General features: G+C 43.4%; 1 protein-coding gene across 1 annotated transcript in view; it reads left to right on the forward strand.

Moving 5' to 3' along the window:
- The window catches only part of LOC104406806 (hephaestin-like protein 1), a 34076-nt gene extending 20601 nt beyond the window's left edge, over positions 1-13475 (forward strand). The window contains exons 11-20 of the mRNA XM_010015901.1: positions 1319-1531; positions 3102-3315; positions 5073-5212; positions 6029-6169; positions 9267-9373; positions 9819-10041; positions 10779-10918; positions 11683-11842; positions 13117-13194; positions 13273-13475. Of these exons, the coding sequence (XP_010014203.1) occupies positions 1319-1531; positions 3102-3315; positions 5073-5212; positions 6029-6169; positions 9267-9373; positions 9819-10041; positions 10779-10918; positions 11683-11842; positions 13117-13194; positions 13273-13475 (1619 nt within the window). The remainder of the gene's footprint in view (positions 1-1318; positions 1532-3101; positions 3316-5072; positions 5213-6028; positions 6170-9266; positions 9374-9818; positions 10042-10778; positions 10919-11682; positions 11843-13116; positions 13195-13272) is intronic.
- The last annotated feature ends 963 nt before the right edge of the window (positions 13476-14438 follow it).

Here is a 14438-nt window from a genome sequence, read left to right on the forward strand (position 1 = left end):
CTTTTCTTCAGTCATATTAGGAAGATGAGTTGGCAGGTTTTACCATCAATCACAGCCAACTGCGGTGCACTGGAGGGTGAGGTGGAAAGCTGTCAGTCAGCTTATGGCCAGCTCCTTGGATGCTCTTGGACTGCATCCTGAAACCCCAGTCACATTAGCAATGAATACATCCACCTACCAACTACACCTGCAGAAAGCGAACAGTGTACTTTTAGGTGCAACACTTGGCTCTATAAAAAGGAGTCATACCGGAGGCGGGCATCAGCTGCAGAAGAAGCCAATGTTCACTAGTGCTGTGAATTTCACTATTGGCCTTGGCACTGACTTGGGCAATGAAGGTCCACCTGCTCTGCTCTGCCAGCTCCCACTTGGGTACTGACCACGTTTGAAAGAGGGGAATGGCCAGTAGTATTTTAAACTATCACTTCTGGATGTAAGTATTTGACTTCAGGATGGACCTCCTCTAAGTTATTCCTGACACAACAGATTTCAACAAATCCCATAACTTCTCTTTGCTTTAGTTTTCTGAAGAGCACTGAGAGTATATATTGTTAGAGAACCTTGGGGCTTTCTGGACCCATCTGTTTTATTCTTCTGTTATTAGGTAATATCTCATACCAAAGTTTTCTTCTGCCATGATATCTTTTACTCAGTGATCACAGAGAGCATTTGAGGATTAGGGAGTTTAGCCTTTCTTGTGAAAGAAAGGTACATTTTGGAAGTAAAAGTGGAAATAAAAGGTCAAAATCATATAAGAATGTTCTGTCAGAACTGAATTTGTAATGTGGACTCTTTATGGCCTACTCCATGGCCTTAATGATTTGGTTATACATTCTCCAGGCTGAAAGGAGGTACATAATTTATACACTTCATTGTGTATGTGAGGCATTCTCAGAAGCTTGGAGGAGAAATGTTACATCACTGCAAAGGGCTATTACAGGTTTACAGGCTGAAAAAAAAAAAGTAGAAGTTCAGAGTTTATAGGAATGTCATTATGAGATTATTTTGGTGTCATCCAGTGCTACCTCTGCTTCACAAAATGCCCCTTTAATTAATGCTGTGACTTGCTGAGTCATGAAGTGAATCATGATCCCTGGAAGTGTTCAAAAACCATGTAGAGGAGGCTCTTAGCAGCATGGTCTAGTGGTAGTCTTGGCAGTCCTGGGGGAATGGTTGAACTTGGTGATCTTAAAGGTCTTTTCCAACCTAACTGATTCTATGGTTCTATGAGTCTCTTGTCAGGAAGGTGGTAGGAGGCTCTGTGATGAGTTTCCAAAGACCTGCTCCCAATCAGGCTCTTTCCTGCTCTCTCCTTCAGCTGTCAATGGATACTTGTTTGGTAACCTGCCAGGCCTGACCATGTGCAAGGACGACAAGGTCTCCTGGCACCTCATCGGGCTGGGCAGTCACTACGACATGCACGGGGTTCAGTTTCAAGGAAACACCATTGACCTGAGAGGGACGACGAGGGACGGGCTGGCCTTGTTTCCTCACTTATCATGGACAGCGCTGATGCAGCCAGACCGTGTGGGTACGTTCAGGAGCTTACCTTGGTGGTGTGGCATGCGCAGAAATCAGGCAGCCAAAAGGACAGTCGGCGGGATACTCTGCTTTGCACAAGGGAGCCTGAAAGCACGGAGACCATGGGGACCAGGCTGGGCTGCTTTACTGGGAAGGTGCTATAAATCAAATATGTATATGCACCAAAGAGCACAGGCTCTGATGACCTTGGGATAGGCAGAGCAGCAGGCAGAGAGATAGCTAATGAGATGTTCACAGAATTCCCATAACTCTTGAAACAGGCTATTTTAGCAAATATAAAATTCACTGCTGTGTAGATAGGGATCTAAGGGGTTTTAGGACTTCAATAGTAGTTTTTCAATAATATTCTTTAGGATCTCCTTCAGAAGCATATACATTAAGGAGACTTGTAATGCTCATGTATATATGGTATTTTCTTCAACCTCAGAGGGAACCACCAGATAAGCTTCATGACAAAGAGTGAAATCCTACTTTTCTTTACGTTAGTGCAACCCTCTTTAAATCAACAGTCATCACTGTAGCACAAGGCTGAGCCCGAGGGCCATCCTTGGCCAGAGCACCTGATGGATACATCTGCATTGTGCACATGCCAGGTTAGACCTCTGGCACTGGCATCTTTTTCATGTGCATATCCCATACATTTCCCCCATCTGTCAAGTACCTGCACTACAGAACTCCCACTAAACAATATATTCTAGGAGATTTTTACATTTTGCCAGCCAGCCTTCTGTAGGCAGTAAGGGGAATGGAGAATTATCAGATCTCGACAATCATCGACATGTGATTTTCTCTAACTGCTTGTTATTTTACCTTTTCCATCACTTTTGCCCTAGAAGCATAAAGGCCAACAGCATCCTGGCTGGTAATAGAAAGAATGTGGCCATCAGGGCCAGGGCTGTGATTGTCCCATTGTACGGGGCACTGGTGAGGCCGCACCTTGAATACTAAGTTCAGTTCTGGGCCCCTCACTACAAGAGAGACATCGAGGTGCTGGAGTGAGTCCAGAGAAGAGAATGGAGCTGGTGTAGGTTCTAGAGCACCAGTCTGATGAGAAGACAGTCCTGAGAAGACAATACTCAGGGGAGACCTTATTGCTACCTGAAAGGAGGTTGTGGGGAGGTGAATGTCAGTCTTTTCTCCCAAGTAACAAGTTATAGAACACGAGGAAACAGCTTCAAGTTGCACCAGGGGAGATTTAGGTTGGATATTAGGAACAATCTCTTCCCCAGGAGGGTTGTCAAGCATTGGAACAGGCTGCCCAGGGAAGTGGTGCAGTCGCCATCCCTGGAGGTATTTTAAAGACTTGTAGATGTGGTGTACAGGGACATGGTTTAGTGGTGGACTTTACAGTGCTGGCTTAACAGTTGAACTTGACGATCTTAAACATAAACAATTCTATGATTTTATAAAAGCATCCTCATGCTTGACTTTCCATATGGCATCACAGATGCGGTTTGTCTGGGGACAGATCAGAGATGTACAAGGCACAGGAACTGATTCGCCAAGCTGCTTTTCAAAGCGTTTTAAACCACCTAACTCTCACATGCTTTCCTTTCCAGGTACATTCAAAGTGGTTTGCAGGACTTTTGATCACTTCGTTGGTGGGATGAAACATCTGTATGAGGTCAGCAGCTGCCGTAACACCACCCGAGCCCAGCAGCAGAGTGGAACCATGAGGCTCTACTACATCGCTGCAGAGGAGGTGGAGTGGGACTATGCCTCAAATAAGAGCTCAGTACCGAATATTTACAACATCAGCAGCAATGAGGAAAGGTACCCAAAACAAAAATTGCTTGTGGGCATGGGGCAGACTCATAATGGAGGGGAAATCTGGAAGCATCCTTTCGTGAAGCCAGCCTGGTACTTTTTAGGAGGCAGTCTTTGCTGAACAAATAAGGGAAAATGTATTTGCAAAGTGACAAACTTTCAGACTAGACTAGTTCATAGGCAGCATTGTCAAATGTTTTCATCTCAGAGTGCCTTGTATTGCTGTTGAACCTAAAAGGCTTCCAAGTTCCTAAATCCACGTGTGTTTTCCAGCCCTGGCTCAGCCCTACAATGATGCCACCCAAGTCCCTCACTCTTCCCAGTCTCCCCATGCCAGTGCTCTGTTTTTTGTAGTGAAAAAACCCAGGCACACATTCCAGATGTGAGCTCCTGAAAGAATTTCAGATTCATTAGGGAAGTGCTGAGCCTGCTTCACTGCAGTGTGGTACTCCCTGGAAAAATTACTGGAAAAATCAGCTGTTCTGTAACTACTGCAGGTGAATCACCTCTGTGCTGCACTGTGCTAAGGAATACAAAGCATGTGCAGGAGACGATACACATTCCAGGTCATACTGCAGAGGGAGGTCTCTGAGACCACTTTGGTGAAAACAAAAAGGAACAAAGAACATATTTCAAAACTAGACCTTAGGAAAGTGGCCGGAAAATTGCACCCTGTAAAGAGGAAGAGTATGACAAGTGGTAGAAAATGTAAGAGTCACAGGTGATGAAGTGTGTTTAAAGAAAATATTAACTCCAGTACTGTCAAAGGCTGTTGTTTCACATACAGTAAATTACTACAGTAAGCTCTCAGTACAGTAAGCAGTGTTCCTGGGGCATTCTTGTGCTTTTATTTTGTATGTCCCTGCTTATTTACGTGTCCCTGCTCATGGCAGGGGGGTTGGAACTAGATGATCTTAAGGTCCTTTCCAACCCAAACCATTCTATGAGTCTATGATTCTATGATTCTATGTTGTGAGCCAGCCTCACAGCTCCTCTGCCAGGGGCACCTTGGAGATGAGCAGCCAGGAGGCAGAGCTGCTCTTAGGAGAAGGTGAATGCTCTCCTCCACAGCTGGTGGTGAGTGTCCTCTGCTGGCAAGTCAGCCCTCTGGGATCCCATGGGAGCAGCAACAACCTGTGGGTGACTGCTCAAACCTGGAGGGCACAAAAAAAGCACCTTCTGCCGGGCGCAGAAGGGAAAAGACCTTTCCCACTTCATGCTGGGAAAGCATCCAGCCCTGCGCAGTGCACACCAGAACGAGACAGGGGAAAGAAGTCCGCTCTTAGATGAAGGCATTTGCTTTTGCAAGGTTAGGCTTCAGTTATCATATTCCTGTGGCTGACTAATAGTCAAGATAGATAGCGAAAGCAGCCATCATGATAAGAGGATTCAGTTTTGCAGGGACACGCAGTATCTTTTATTGGAGCAGAGAATGCAGCTGGAGAGAGCTGCCAAACCCTCTCTTCGCTTGAAATTCATCTCTGTTCTGAAAGGTCTGGTGAAGGATTTGTGTTCCCAAAAGTTTGTGGTGCATGCAACGTATCGTCAGCTTTACCTGTTTGAAAAGGCTGTGTATTTAGTAAGGATCATCACTGTTACTGTTTGCTGTTTAAAATCTCTTGCAGCACCCAGGGCTTTACACCGATCAGCACGCTGGATCAAGCCATATATTCTTATCAAATCTACTGTGAATAACACAACAGTTACTAGCCTTTAGACATGTGAGATTTAATGGGTTTAATTTTTTACTTTTAATTTTGCAGCTATGGGCATATTTTCTTGAATCAAGCAGAAGATCAGATCGGTTCAAAATACAAGAAGGTGGTTTACAGAGAGTACACAAACGGCAACTTCACACAGCACAAAGTGAGGACAGAGGAGGAGGAACACTTGGAAATCCTGGGCAAGTAGCTCTCATGGCTCATAGACTGAGCCTGATAAGTGAGAGGGTTGCTTTCCAAAAACTTAGTTTATCCAGCTTTGTTAACACGGGAAACAAGGAACACTGATGCCTATCCAGGCTATCAGTGATTTTACACCCAGTTTGTATAACTGCTGAGTGTAAAGACTCTTTCCAAATTAGAGAGTTCATTCTCAAACATGAATAAGGAGTTTCCCAAGGTGTACTAAGAGGGAGGATGTCAAAATGGCAATTCCAGGATTCACCTTAACTTCAGAACTCTTGTAGGCAGATGAAGTCAATATTAAGGGGCTGGATTTGTATCTGAAATTGGGCAAGAAAAGATTTTACATATGTCATAAAATAACCATCAGCTCATGTTTTTTTATGGGGTGAGAAGTGGGCAACAACTGGCCATAAAGTAGCCAACACTCTCTAGGAATGTATTTGACATATCCCTTTTTGAGGTACAAAACTAAAAACATAGGGTTTTTAAGAAAAAAGCTGTTAACAGCTCAAGAAATAAAATTTTGAAAGATACAAAAAACATCCACTAGAGTTTTCCTTAAAAACAAGGTAACCAAAGACCTGTGTCCAGAGCAAACAATTCTCATCGACCAGAAAGAAGGGAAAATTATTTGTACAGATGAAGCGTTTCATCAGCTGGGATAACAGACAGGTTTTGATGGCTTTGCTGAAAGAACAGAAGAGCCCGAGGGTTTTGGGAAAGACCTTGGCTCCTCTCCTAGGCCAAGGTATGGAAAGTTTGTTACATTCAGAAAAGAGCATTAATCACTAGCATCCTCTGGTTTAATTTAGGGCCGTTACTCCACGCTGAGGTTGGTGACTCTGTACTGGTTGTATTTAAGAACAAAGCCAGCAGGCCTTATTCGATAACCGCACATGGAATAGAAGAGGTGGGTTGTGAAGAGCAACCTGAGACACCAATTACACTCCCTGGTAAGGCTGCTCTTTTTTTTTCCCTTTCAGCTACAAAGACTGCATATGAAAGTGTTTTAACACATGAATGATAATCCCTCTTTCACGCTTATGCATACCTATACACTCTTCCAGACATAACACATTAGCTTTTATTCAGATATGATTCTGTATTGTTATACATGTAGGTTCTTGATCAAGTGAGCATGTTCAGGCAGAGAATGAACCTTTGTTCCTATCAGAGGCAGAAACAGGAATGTAATATCACTGGACAACCTCCAAAAAAAGGCAGAAAGAGGCCCATAATCATGGCAAGAGAAGTGTAAGCCAGAGCTGCATTTGGCTCCACTGACACTCTAACAGTGATTTGAAAACTGAGGAACTCAGTGGTAGAGTTGCAGCTGGCAATATGAACTCTGCTTCTCTCTTGAGCTACACAGAATCAGCATTTGCATTCAGAGCTGACGCATAAAATGCAAAATGTAGCTGTCATGTGAACTAAAAGTCTTTGAAAAAGTGTATCAAATATGCTTCAGTTTCCAGTGAGGAAAATAGTGGAAACTAGTTCTTATTGCACTGAAATTTTTCATATTGAAAAATACCTCTTAAAATGTTTATACTTCAATTTTTATTTTGGGTTTTATATCCTAGTATGAAGTCAGACTCAAACCCAGGCATCAGAGTCAAGCCAAAATGTACATACCTTTGCTTTCCATTACTCACACATTCATTTTCTCTCAATATTTGTGAGCTTCGGTGTGAAATTAAATGAAAAGAAACTCTGATGGAGTAAGCCTCTTTGAAAGCTGAAATTTCTTTCCTGTAAACAGCTGTATTTGTACAGCACGATCACACAGAAATTCATGAGCCAACATCTGCCTGACTGGAGTTTGATGAATGAATACCTGGGGTTAATATACGGGGGGAAAAAAGAAAGAAAATGAGCTGATTTATATGATTCCCTTGTTTTATTATGTGCCCCATGATGCTGTCAATGTTTCACTGACAGCTGAGGTATAACACCAGGAACACTATTGTCATGTCTCCTACGTCCACATGGGAGCAGGCTTGGGATAAGTTAGTTTGAGGAAAGGTGTCTGCATCTGCCAGCCAAAGGAAAGCACTCTTCAGAAAGATCTAAGGACAGACTTTTCCTTAGGAGTTTGAAAGCACCGGTTAACACGGAAAGTAAGTCCCTCTAAACAAGAGTAGTTCCTGGGAACATCAGTCCCCACCATCCTCACCTAGAAATCCTGTCTGTGTCTCCCTAGATCAGGCTGGACTGCTCACTCCAAGCTTCCCAGAGCCCATCTAGTTCTAGTAAATCCTGAAGCAGTCGTCAGTCAGATTTATGTCCTGCTAATCTGTGCTCCCAAGAGCACTTCCATCTCCTAGACAGATTGTGAGTGGCATGGTAGAGATGCAGAGAGCAGATCCATAGCAGCCAAAATAGCTCTCAGCTGCCACAGCTTTTCCTCTCCCTGTCCATTCCTCCATTTATTCAGCAGCAAAAAGGGAGAAAACGTCAATTGCCCTCTTGTTTATCAGTCTTTTCAGGGGTTATGCTTCATTTGAACTTCAAAGACAGGTCTTTGATGCCATCTGAAGTGTCTCAGGTTTTAACCAGAATGGAGATTTTTCCATCTACAGTAACCAAATGTCCTGAAGTGAGGAGTAAAAAGCAAGGAAGTGGAAAAGGACCATAGGCAGGCTATCTTCTCACATCATTCCCTCTGAAAAGGGATGATGACATGGAGGTTACATACAGGTGGATAACAAACTCTTCCCTACTGTACATCTCCATGGCATGAATATCTCTGAGACTGGGGGTTTCTGTCCTATTAGTGTTGTCTCCTGAAAGCCTTTCTAATCTCCACTGAGTGTATAAACCATGCTGTAATGAACAGAAGGTGCTTGTCCTGTAAGATTAAATGGTATTGCAACATTTACATGAGACTCATCTCATATAGTACGATAATTGAGAGTCACCATTTCTTTTTTTGTAGTCATTGCTGTACAATAAACCCCACTATTGCATGACCCATCAAAACAGGCTCAGTGACACAAAATCAGGCTCAGTCACTTCGCAACCATTTAAGCTCGAAAATTCTCCTTTGACCTGATGCCTATAGCTGTTGACAGCTGTTGGGTTATGGCTGTATTAAGGCCATGGCCAAGAGTTCTGTCATTTCTTTGTGTTTCCCTGACTCATAGCATGTGCCCATCTGTTTTTGGCTTTTTTCACCCTGAAAGACTTTTGTGCCAGAGACTGCCTGGTTCAACATTTCTACACCGCTTAAAAGAGCAAGGTGCTGACCAAATCTTGGTCTCCTATCGTTGCCAGCAGTACCAGCAAGAAACCAGCAGGGAAACACAAGCACAGGCAGCTCATCCAAACATAGATGTGTTCAGTGTGGAGAACTGATCCTCACCCAGATGGATCATTTCCCCATCAGATTGTTCTGGGTTTTTTAAATCAGACGTCAGGGGACCTCTGCTCAGGGAGGACATAGCAGGGGTGATGGCTTTTGGGAAGGGACAGGGACTCTCTGGTGACTGATGGAGAGCAGGGGCTCAGCTGGAAGAGAAAAGAACCCCTCTGTTTGCCCCAGTCAGTGGGTTGGTACATACTCAGCTCTCCTCTCCTGGCCCAGAGCCGATACACTGCTGCAGCACCACCTGCAAAATCCCAGGGGCAGCTGCCACATCCTTGTGCCCTTTTCAGCTGAGAAGGTCCAACAAACATTTTCCAGAGCTTGGCTCCAACATCTTCAACTGACCTTAAGCATCAGCATCCAAGATCATTGGTCTGCTACAAGTTTTGTCTAAGGAGAAAGATGAAGAGTCCTATTTCCAGACTTCCTTCTGCAGGGCGCCACTGTTGCCAGAATCATTTGCACATTCCCTTTTCTGGAGCTATCTGACTTCCTTTACACCACTGGAACCTCAGTGGCCTCCTGGAAGGCAGCATCACATCTATACCCTGTTGCTGCATGCTTCCATAGATAGTTTTGATTCAGATCATGTTTTGATGAGGCGGGTAGCAGGTCTCAGTTACATACTATTCAAAGCTTCTAATACCCAGCTGCTTGTGGTAAAATTGTTCTCTCTTTTTCAGGGGAAATAAATACCTACAGGTGGAACGTCCCAGAACGATCTGGCCCTGGTAAAACAGATCCAAACTGTATCACTTGGGTTTATTATTCAACAGCGAATTTTGTGAAGGTAACCAAGCAATGGTCATTAAAGATTACATTCCTTTGGTTAAAGCATCCTAGCTTGCATGTTTATGAAAGGATCCTGCTTCACATTTATGCAAGGACCACAGGCAAGAGGAATGATTTACAGAGATAGATGCTTTGTCCTCTTTGACAGCAGTTGCACATGCCTGGGTAATTTAATCCATGGAATTCCCCAGGCATACACCAATGCAATGTGATTCCCTCTTTAAAGAATACTTGAAAGGATGCTGGGTGAAGGCAAAACATCACTTTGGTACATTAATTTAGGGACATGTAGAGAAAGATATCTCTAATCAGAGTAAGAAGTTATTTTTTCTCATCTGGTAGAAAAATGGAATTTCATCTTTATTTAATCTGTAGTTAATCTGTGTCTATTTCATAACTGGATGAACTGGAAATTTATAATGCATGTATTTATTTTCTTTCAGGACACATACAGCGGTCTGATTGGGCCTCTTGTAGTTTGCAGAAAAGGAGTTCTAGATGAAAGAGGTCTAAGGAAAGACATTGACCGTGAATTTACTCTTCTGTTTATGGTGTTTGATGAAAATGAATCCTGGTATTTGAAAGACAATATTGAAACATACCTTCATAAGAATCCTGAAGGTTTTAATGCCACTAAGAACTTTATAGAAGGCAACAGCAAACATGGTACGTAGGACTCGGTGGCAGCAGCCAAAGGACACAGGTTTCTTTTTCACAGCCTTTGTAGGAAGACATCTGACTGAGCCTGCACTTACCCAACCACATCACAACTTCGGAAACTGTAACTCTAGAAACAAAAAAGATTTCATAGGCCCCAGCCTACATATTTTTCTAACAAGATAATTTAATCTTATACTCTTGGGAAGAGGCTGCCCTTCCATGTTTCCCTTGTCACTTGGGAGCTGTGCTCCTTGTGGGCTTGATCTGTAGGATGACATTTCAAAGCTGTAGCTGTAGCAGTAACCAGCTCAGGAGCCAGGCAGAACAGACTGGACAGGGGCAGGAACAGCCCTGGCAAAGCAGATTTCTCTGTCTACAGATGGTACCCATTTTAGACAACAACTCTGTTCCCTCTTTTTCCATGTAGCTTCTCAGCATAAATCCTGTTTGTTCAGGAGTTTGATCTCAACCAGTGAAAAACCTATCTGATGCTTTTCAAGACAGAAATATAGTTGCTGCTGTGCACTTAGATGATCTGGAAACTGGAACAAAAACTGTGACTGTCTCCCTGCCATGGCAGTGGTCACCATGGAAAGCCCTTGCCATGGTCACACATGCCTACCCCCTCTCCGCCTGGGTACCCCGTCTCCCCAGAGATAAAGTACAAAGGGTGCTGAAGTGAAGGTTATCATCACCCATACCACTGGCAGTTATTAACCAGTCCTATTTTGTCATTCTTGCAGCCATCAATGGGAAGATTTATAACAGTCTTCTGGGTCTAACAATGAATGAAGGTGATAGGACCAACTGGTATTTGATAGGAATGGGTGATGAAGTGGATATACATACAGTTCACTTCCATGCGCAGACCTTCATCTTCAAGGTTGGTAAAATTCATCAAAGTAAAACCTTTATATTGTGATGGGAAATTTCTGGAAAAAGAAAAAGTCCAGGTTCTAGCCTGGTTTTGCAGCTTGGGTGCAGAGTGTGAAGGAAATACAAAATGAGTAAGATCCTTGCAAAGCTTCTATTACTCCAAGCCTGTTATGAAACATGAATAAATGTCACTGTTAGAGGACATGGTTAGATGAGTTGAAATACATGTTTACTCATGCGTATAAGGAAGACACAGGGGGGAAATTAGTTATGCCTGCTTAGAGAACAGTGTCATGTTGTGACAGCTTGCCACTGGCAGGTCTACCTAAAAAAAAACCTGTATCTTTCAAAGAAATACCTGGGCTCAACCAGCACTCGAAGTCCTCTGGGGGGGGTCTTCTCTTGTTAATTATATATTTAAAAATATAACAATAATAATATATAGGCTTATTATAATATATTAATCTATATCATGCTATATATTAATAAATAGCCATATTATTATAACGTATTGATATATTATATAACATATAACAATATGTTAATATATTGTATAATGTATGAATAGTAATTATTTATTAGTAGTAGTAGTAGCATTAAAAATAAGAGGTGTCTACAGACCTCAGTTTCCCTGGATGAGGCTCACTAGAAATGTATAACAAGAACCATTTGATCTGCCCTGAGGAGCTGAAAGTCTAACTGGAATATTCCAGTGCCCATGAGGGATATTTGAGGAATGACTCTCACGATGCTGGTTTTGCCTTGCCACAGACAGATAAGGACCACAGAGGAGACGTATACGACCTTTTTCCTGGGACATTCCAGACAATTGATCTTGTAGCAGAAAACCCTGGAACGTGGCTTCTGCACTGCCATGTAGCCGACCATATCCATGCTGGCATGGAGACAACCTACACCATCAATAAATCAGGTGCAGTGCCAGAAATATGTCCCACAACTCAGAGGTGGTATTGCAGCAGATCTTATAGAAGGCAGGGAGGAAATGAGGGCTAATGTCACTGCTGCACCCTGCACACTGGTACATTACTGCCATAGCCAGTTAGCATCATCTAGGGACAGTACAAACAGCCGTAATGACATGGCAAAATCTTTGCTGTGCTCTGCAACTTAAACACAGTTGGTGCTTCACTAGAGCCCTTCTAGGACAGTGGCAGCCTGCTTAGTCATCCACAGCTGGGGCAGAAAACAACTGCAAAGCTGTTGTGTCCTGCTGCCACGTGGCGTGCAGGAGGGCCTGCAGGCTGGCATGGGGCTGGTTCCTCCCTGCAATAACTGCTGTCTCCCAGAGCTATCTGAGTTCTTCCTGCACAGGCAGAGATCAGCTGAGATACAAGATGCTCCAGAACATGATTTTTCATCCTGTCCAAGAATAGGAGTTCTTTTGACTAAGGGAAGTTGGCAAATTTTTGAGTGGTGCTGGTCCCTTCCACCACTTCTGAGTGAACCCAGAAGAGCTTTGTGGGCCTCTCTACATCACATAATTTCATTAAACATCTGGATCCAACATCTCCCATCTGGGTCTCCACTGTGGTTTCTACACTCCTCTGCAGGGATTGCAACAGTGCCACCTTGCACATCTTGTACCTGTAACCCTGTAGCAGCAGGATAACAAATGTAGTGCTAAATGTAGCCAAAATACTCCTTCCTTGGATAAGGTGAATTTATTCTATACCACATATTCATGCAGGCTGTGAAACTTCAAATGAACGAGCAAGTGCAGAACTGAAACACAGAGTCAGGGAGTGGTTTGGATTGGAAAGGACCTTAAAGAGCATTTAGTTCAATACCCCCTCACACTAGAGCAGGTTGGTCCAAGCCCCTGTGTCCAACCTGGCCTTGAACACTGCCAGGGATGGGGCAGCCACAGCTTCTCTGGGCACCCTGTGCCAGCGCCTCAGCACCCTCACAGGGAAGAACTTCTCCCTTTAATCTAAATCTACCCTTTTTCAGTTTAAAGCCATTATCCCTTGTCCTATCACTACAGTAAGTAGTGAAGTAACAGAGATGCCTATAGAGAAGAGGAACATTGCCCATGGAGCTGCAATAGCTGTGCTGATCTAATCATGATTTCTCTACAGATCAGCAATGTAGCAATAATTAAATAAAATCAGCACCACTTTAACAAATGAGAACAAAGCATATATTAAGGTTTTAGGCTTAACTGTCCTTCCTCTCTCTGCACAGAGAGGAAGGCTACTTCAGAAGAACTCACAACTGGAGCATACGATACAACTACTGCAAAAAATAGAACCACTGCAGAAGGTAAGGATTTCTTTAAATGTCATTTAAAACTTTTCAGATTCATGTGCGGATTCTCATCAACTAATTCTCTTTTAACAGATTATGACAGCAAAGGGGGTAACTTTTTTGGCAAAACCCTGAGTCCTGGAGAAGCCAGCCTGATCCTTGCAGCCTTTTTCTTCACTGGACTTATTCTGCTCTCAACAGCATTAATTGTCTTCTGCCTCATTAGCCGCCAAGGAAGCAGGATCCATTACACAGCTCTGCATGACAAAAGTGCATATCTAACAGATTCCCTGTAAATCCCCGCTTTTAGCATCATTCACAGAGCTGCACTGGATTTCATGACATGCTGCTAATAAAACTGGAGCAAGACACATGCTGACAGTCCTACCACATCACCAGTGCTCTTAAGAGTGAACACAATGGTTCAGTTCCAAGAACGACATACCACTTACCACCATTCCACTCCTCTGGAGCTCAGTTGAGCTTTGCCCAAGATCAGATTTGGCAGCCGAGCAGAGCAGCACAACTCTTGGCATCCACACTGGCTGCACAGGATTTCCATGGGAGTCAGGAGCGGGCAGCACAGCGTCCATGTGCTCTGTGCAGAAACACGGGGTTCAGGCTAGGCAATAAATACCACCAGGGACTGTTTTAAGTGTTCTGGCTTCTGACAGAGCAGTCACAGTGCAAATCTGGAAGGGACAGCAGTTTCCCAAAGTCTGGCTCAATGAATTCACTGACATTCAAGTGATTCTCCTTTTTTCCCCTGTTAAAGAAGGAAATTGTGCACTGGGGACAGATTTTTAAAGGCATTTAGGGACCTACCAATATATTTTAGCACTTGATGCCATTCAGCAGTGACTCTGCTGTTAGTTTCCAATAGTTGTTGTTAATGCTTTTAAAAATCTAGCCCTGAGAAACTTCCGAGAAAGTAGTTGACTTTGTAATTGCTGCTCATCGTGGTCCTGATTCTGCACCTCTTCTTTGCACTGAGTAGCTTCTCACTCCCTACCTGCAATGAAGCCATCAGGAGGCTGACTTTTGTGCTCTGTGAGGAAGACAGGCAAAATCAGGCCATATTTAGTGATACTTGAATGTTCATAGCTCATTTTTAGTTAGATAGTGCTCATCCTTGCCTGCTCACATCAGCTACAGCTCTTGCAGAGGAACTCCAGAACAAACACATCTGTGAAGCTGTTTATTCAAATTTGATTTTGAATTTAAGTTCAAGTCACTGGTTTTGTTGTTTGGGGTTTTTT

The sequence above is a fragment of the Nestor notabilis genome, unplaced genomic scaffold (assembly GCF_000696875.1).
Source record: "Nestor notabilis isolate BGI_N333 unplaced genomic scaffold, ASM69687v1 scaffold8776, whole genome shotgun sequence".
In the NCBI taxonomy this organism is placed as follows: Eukaryota; Metazoa; Chordata; class Aves; order Psittaciformes; family Psittacidae; genus Nestor; species Nestor notabilis.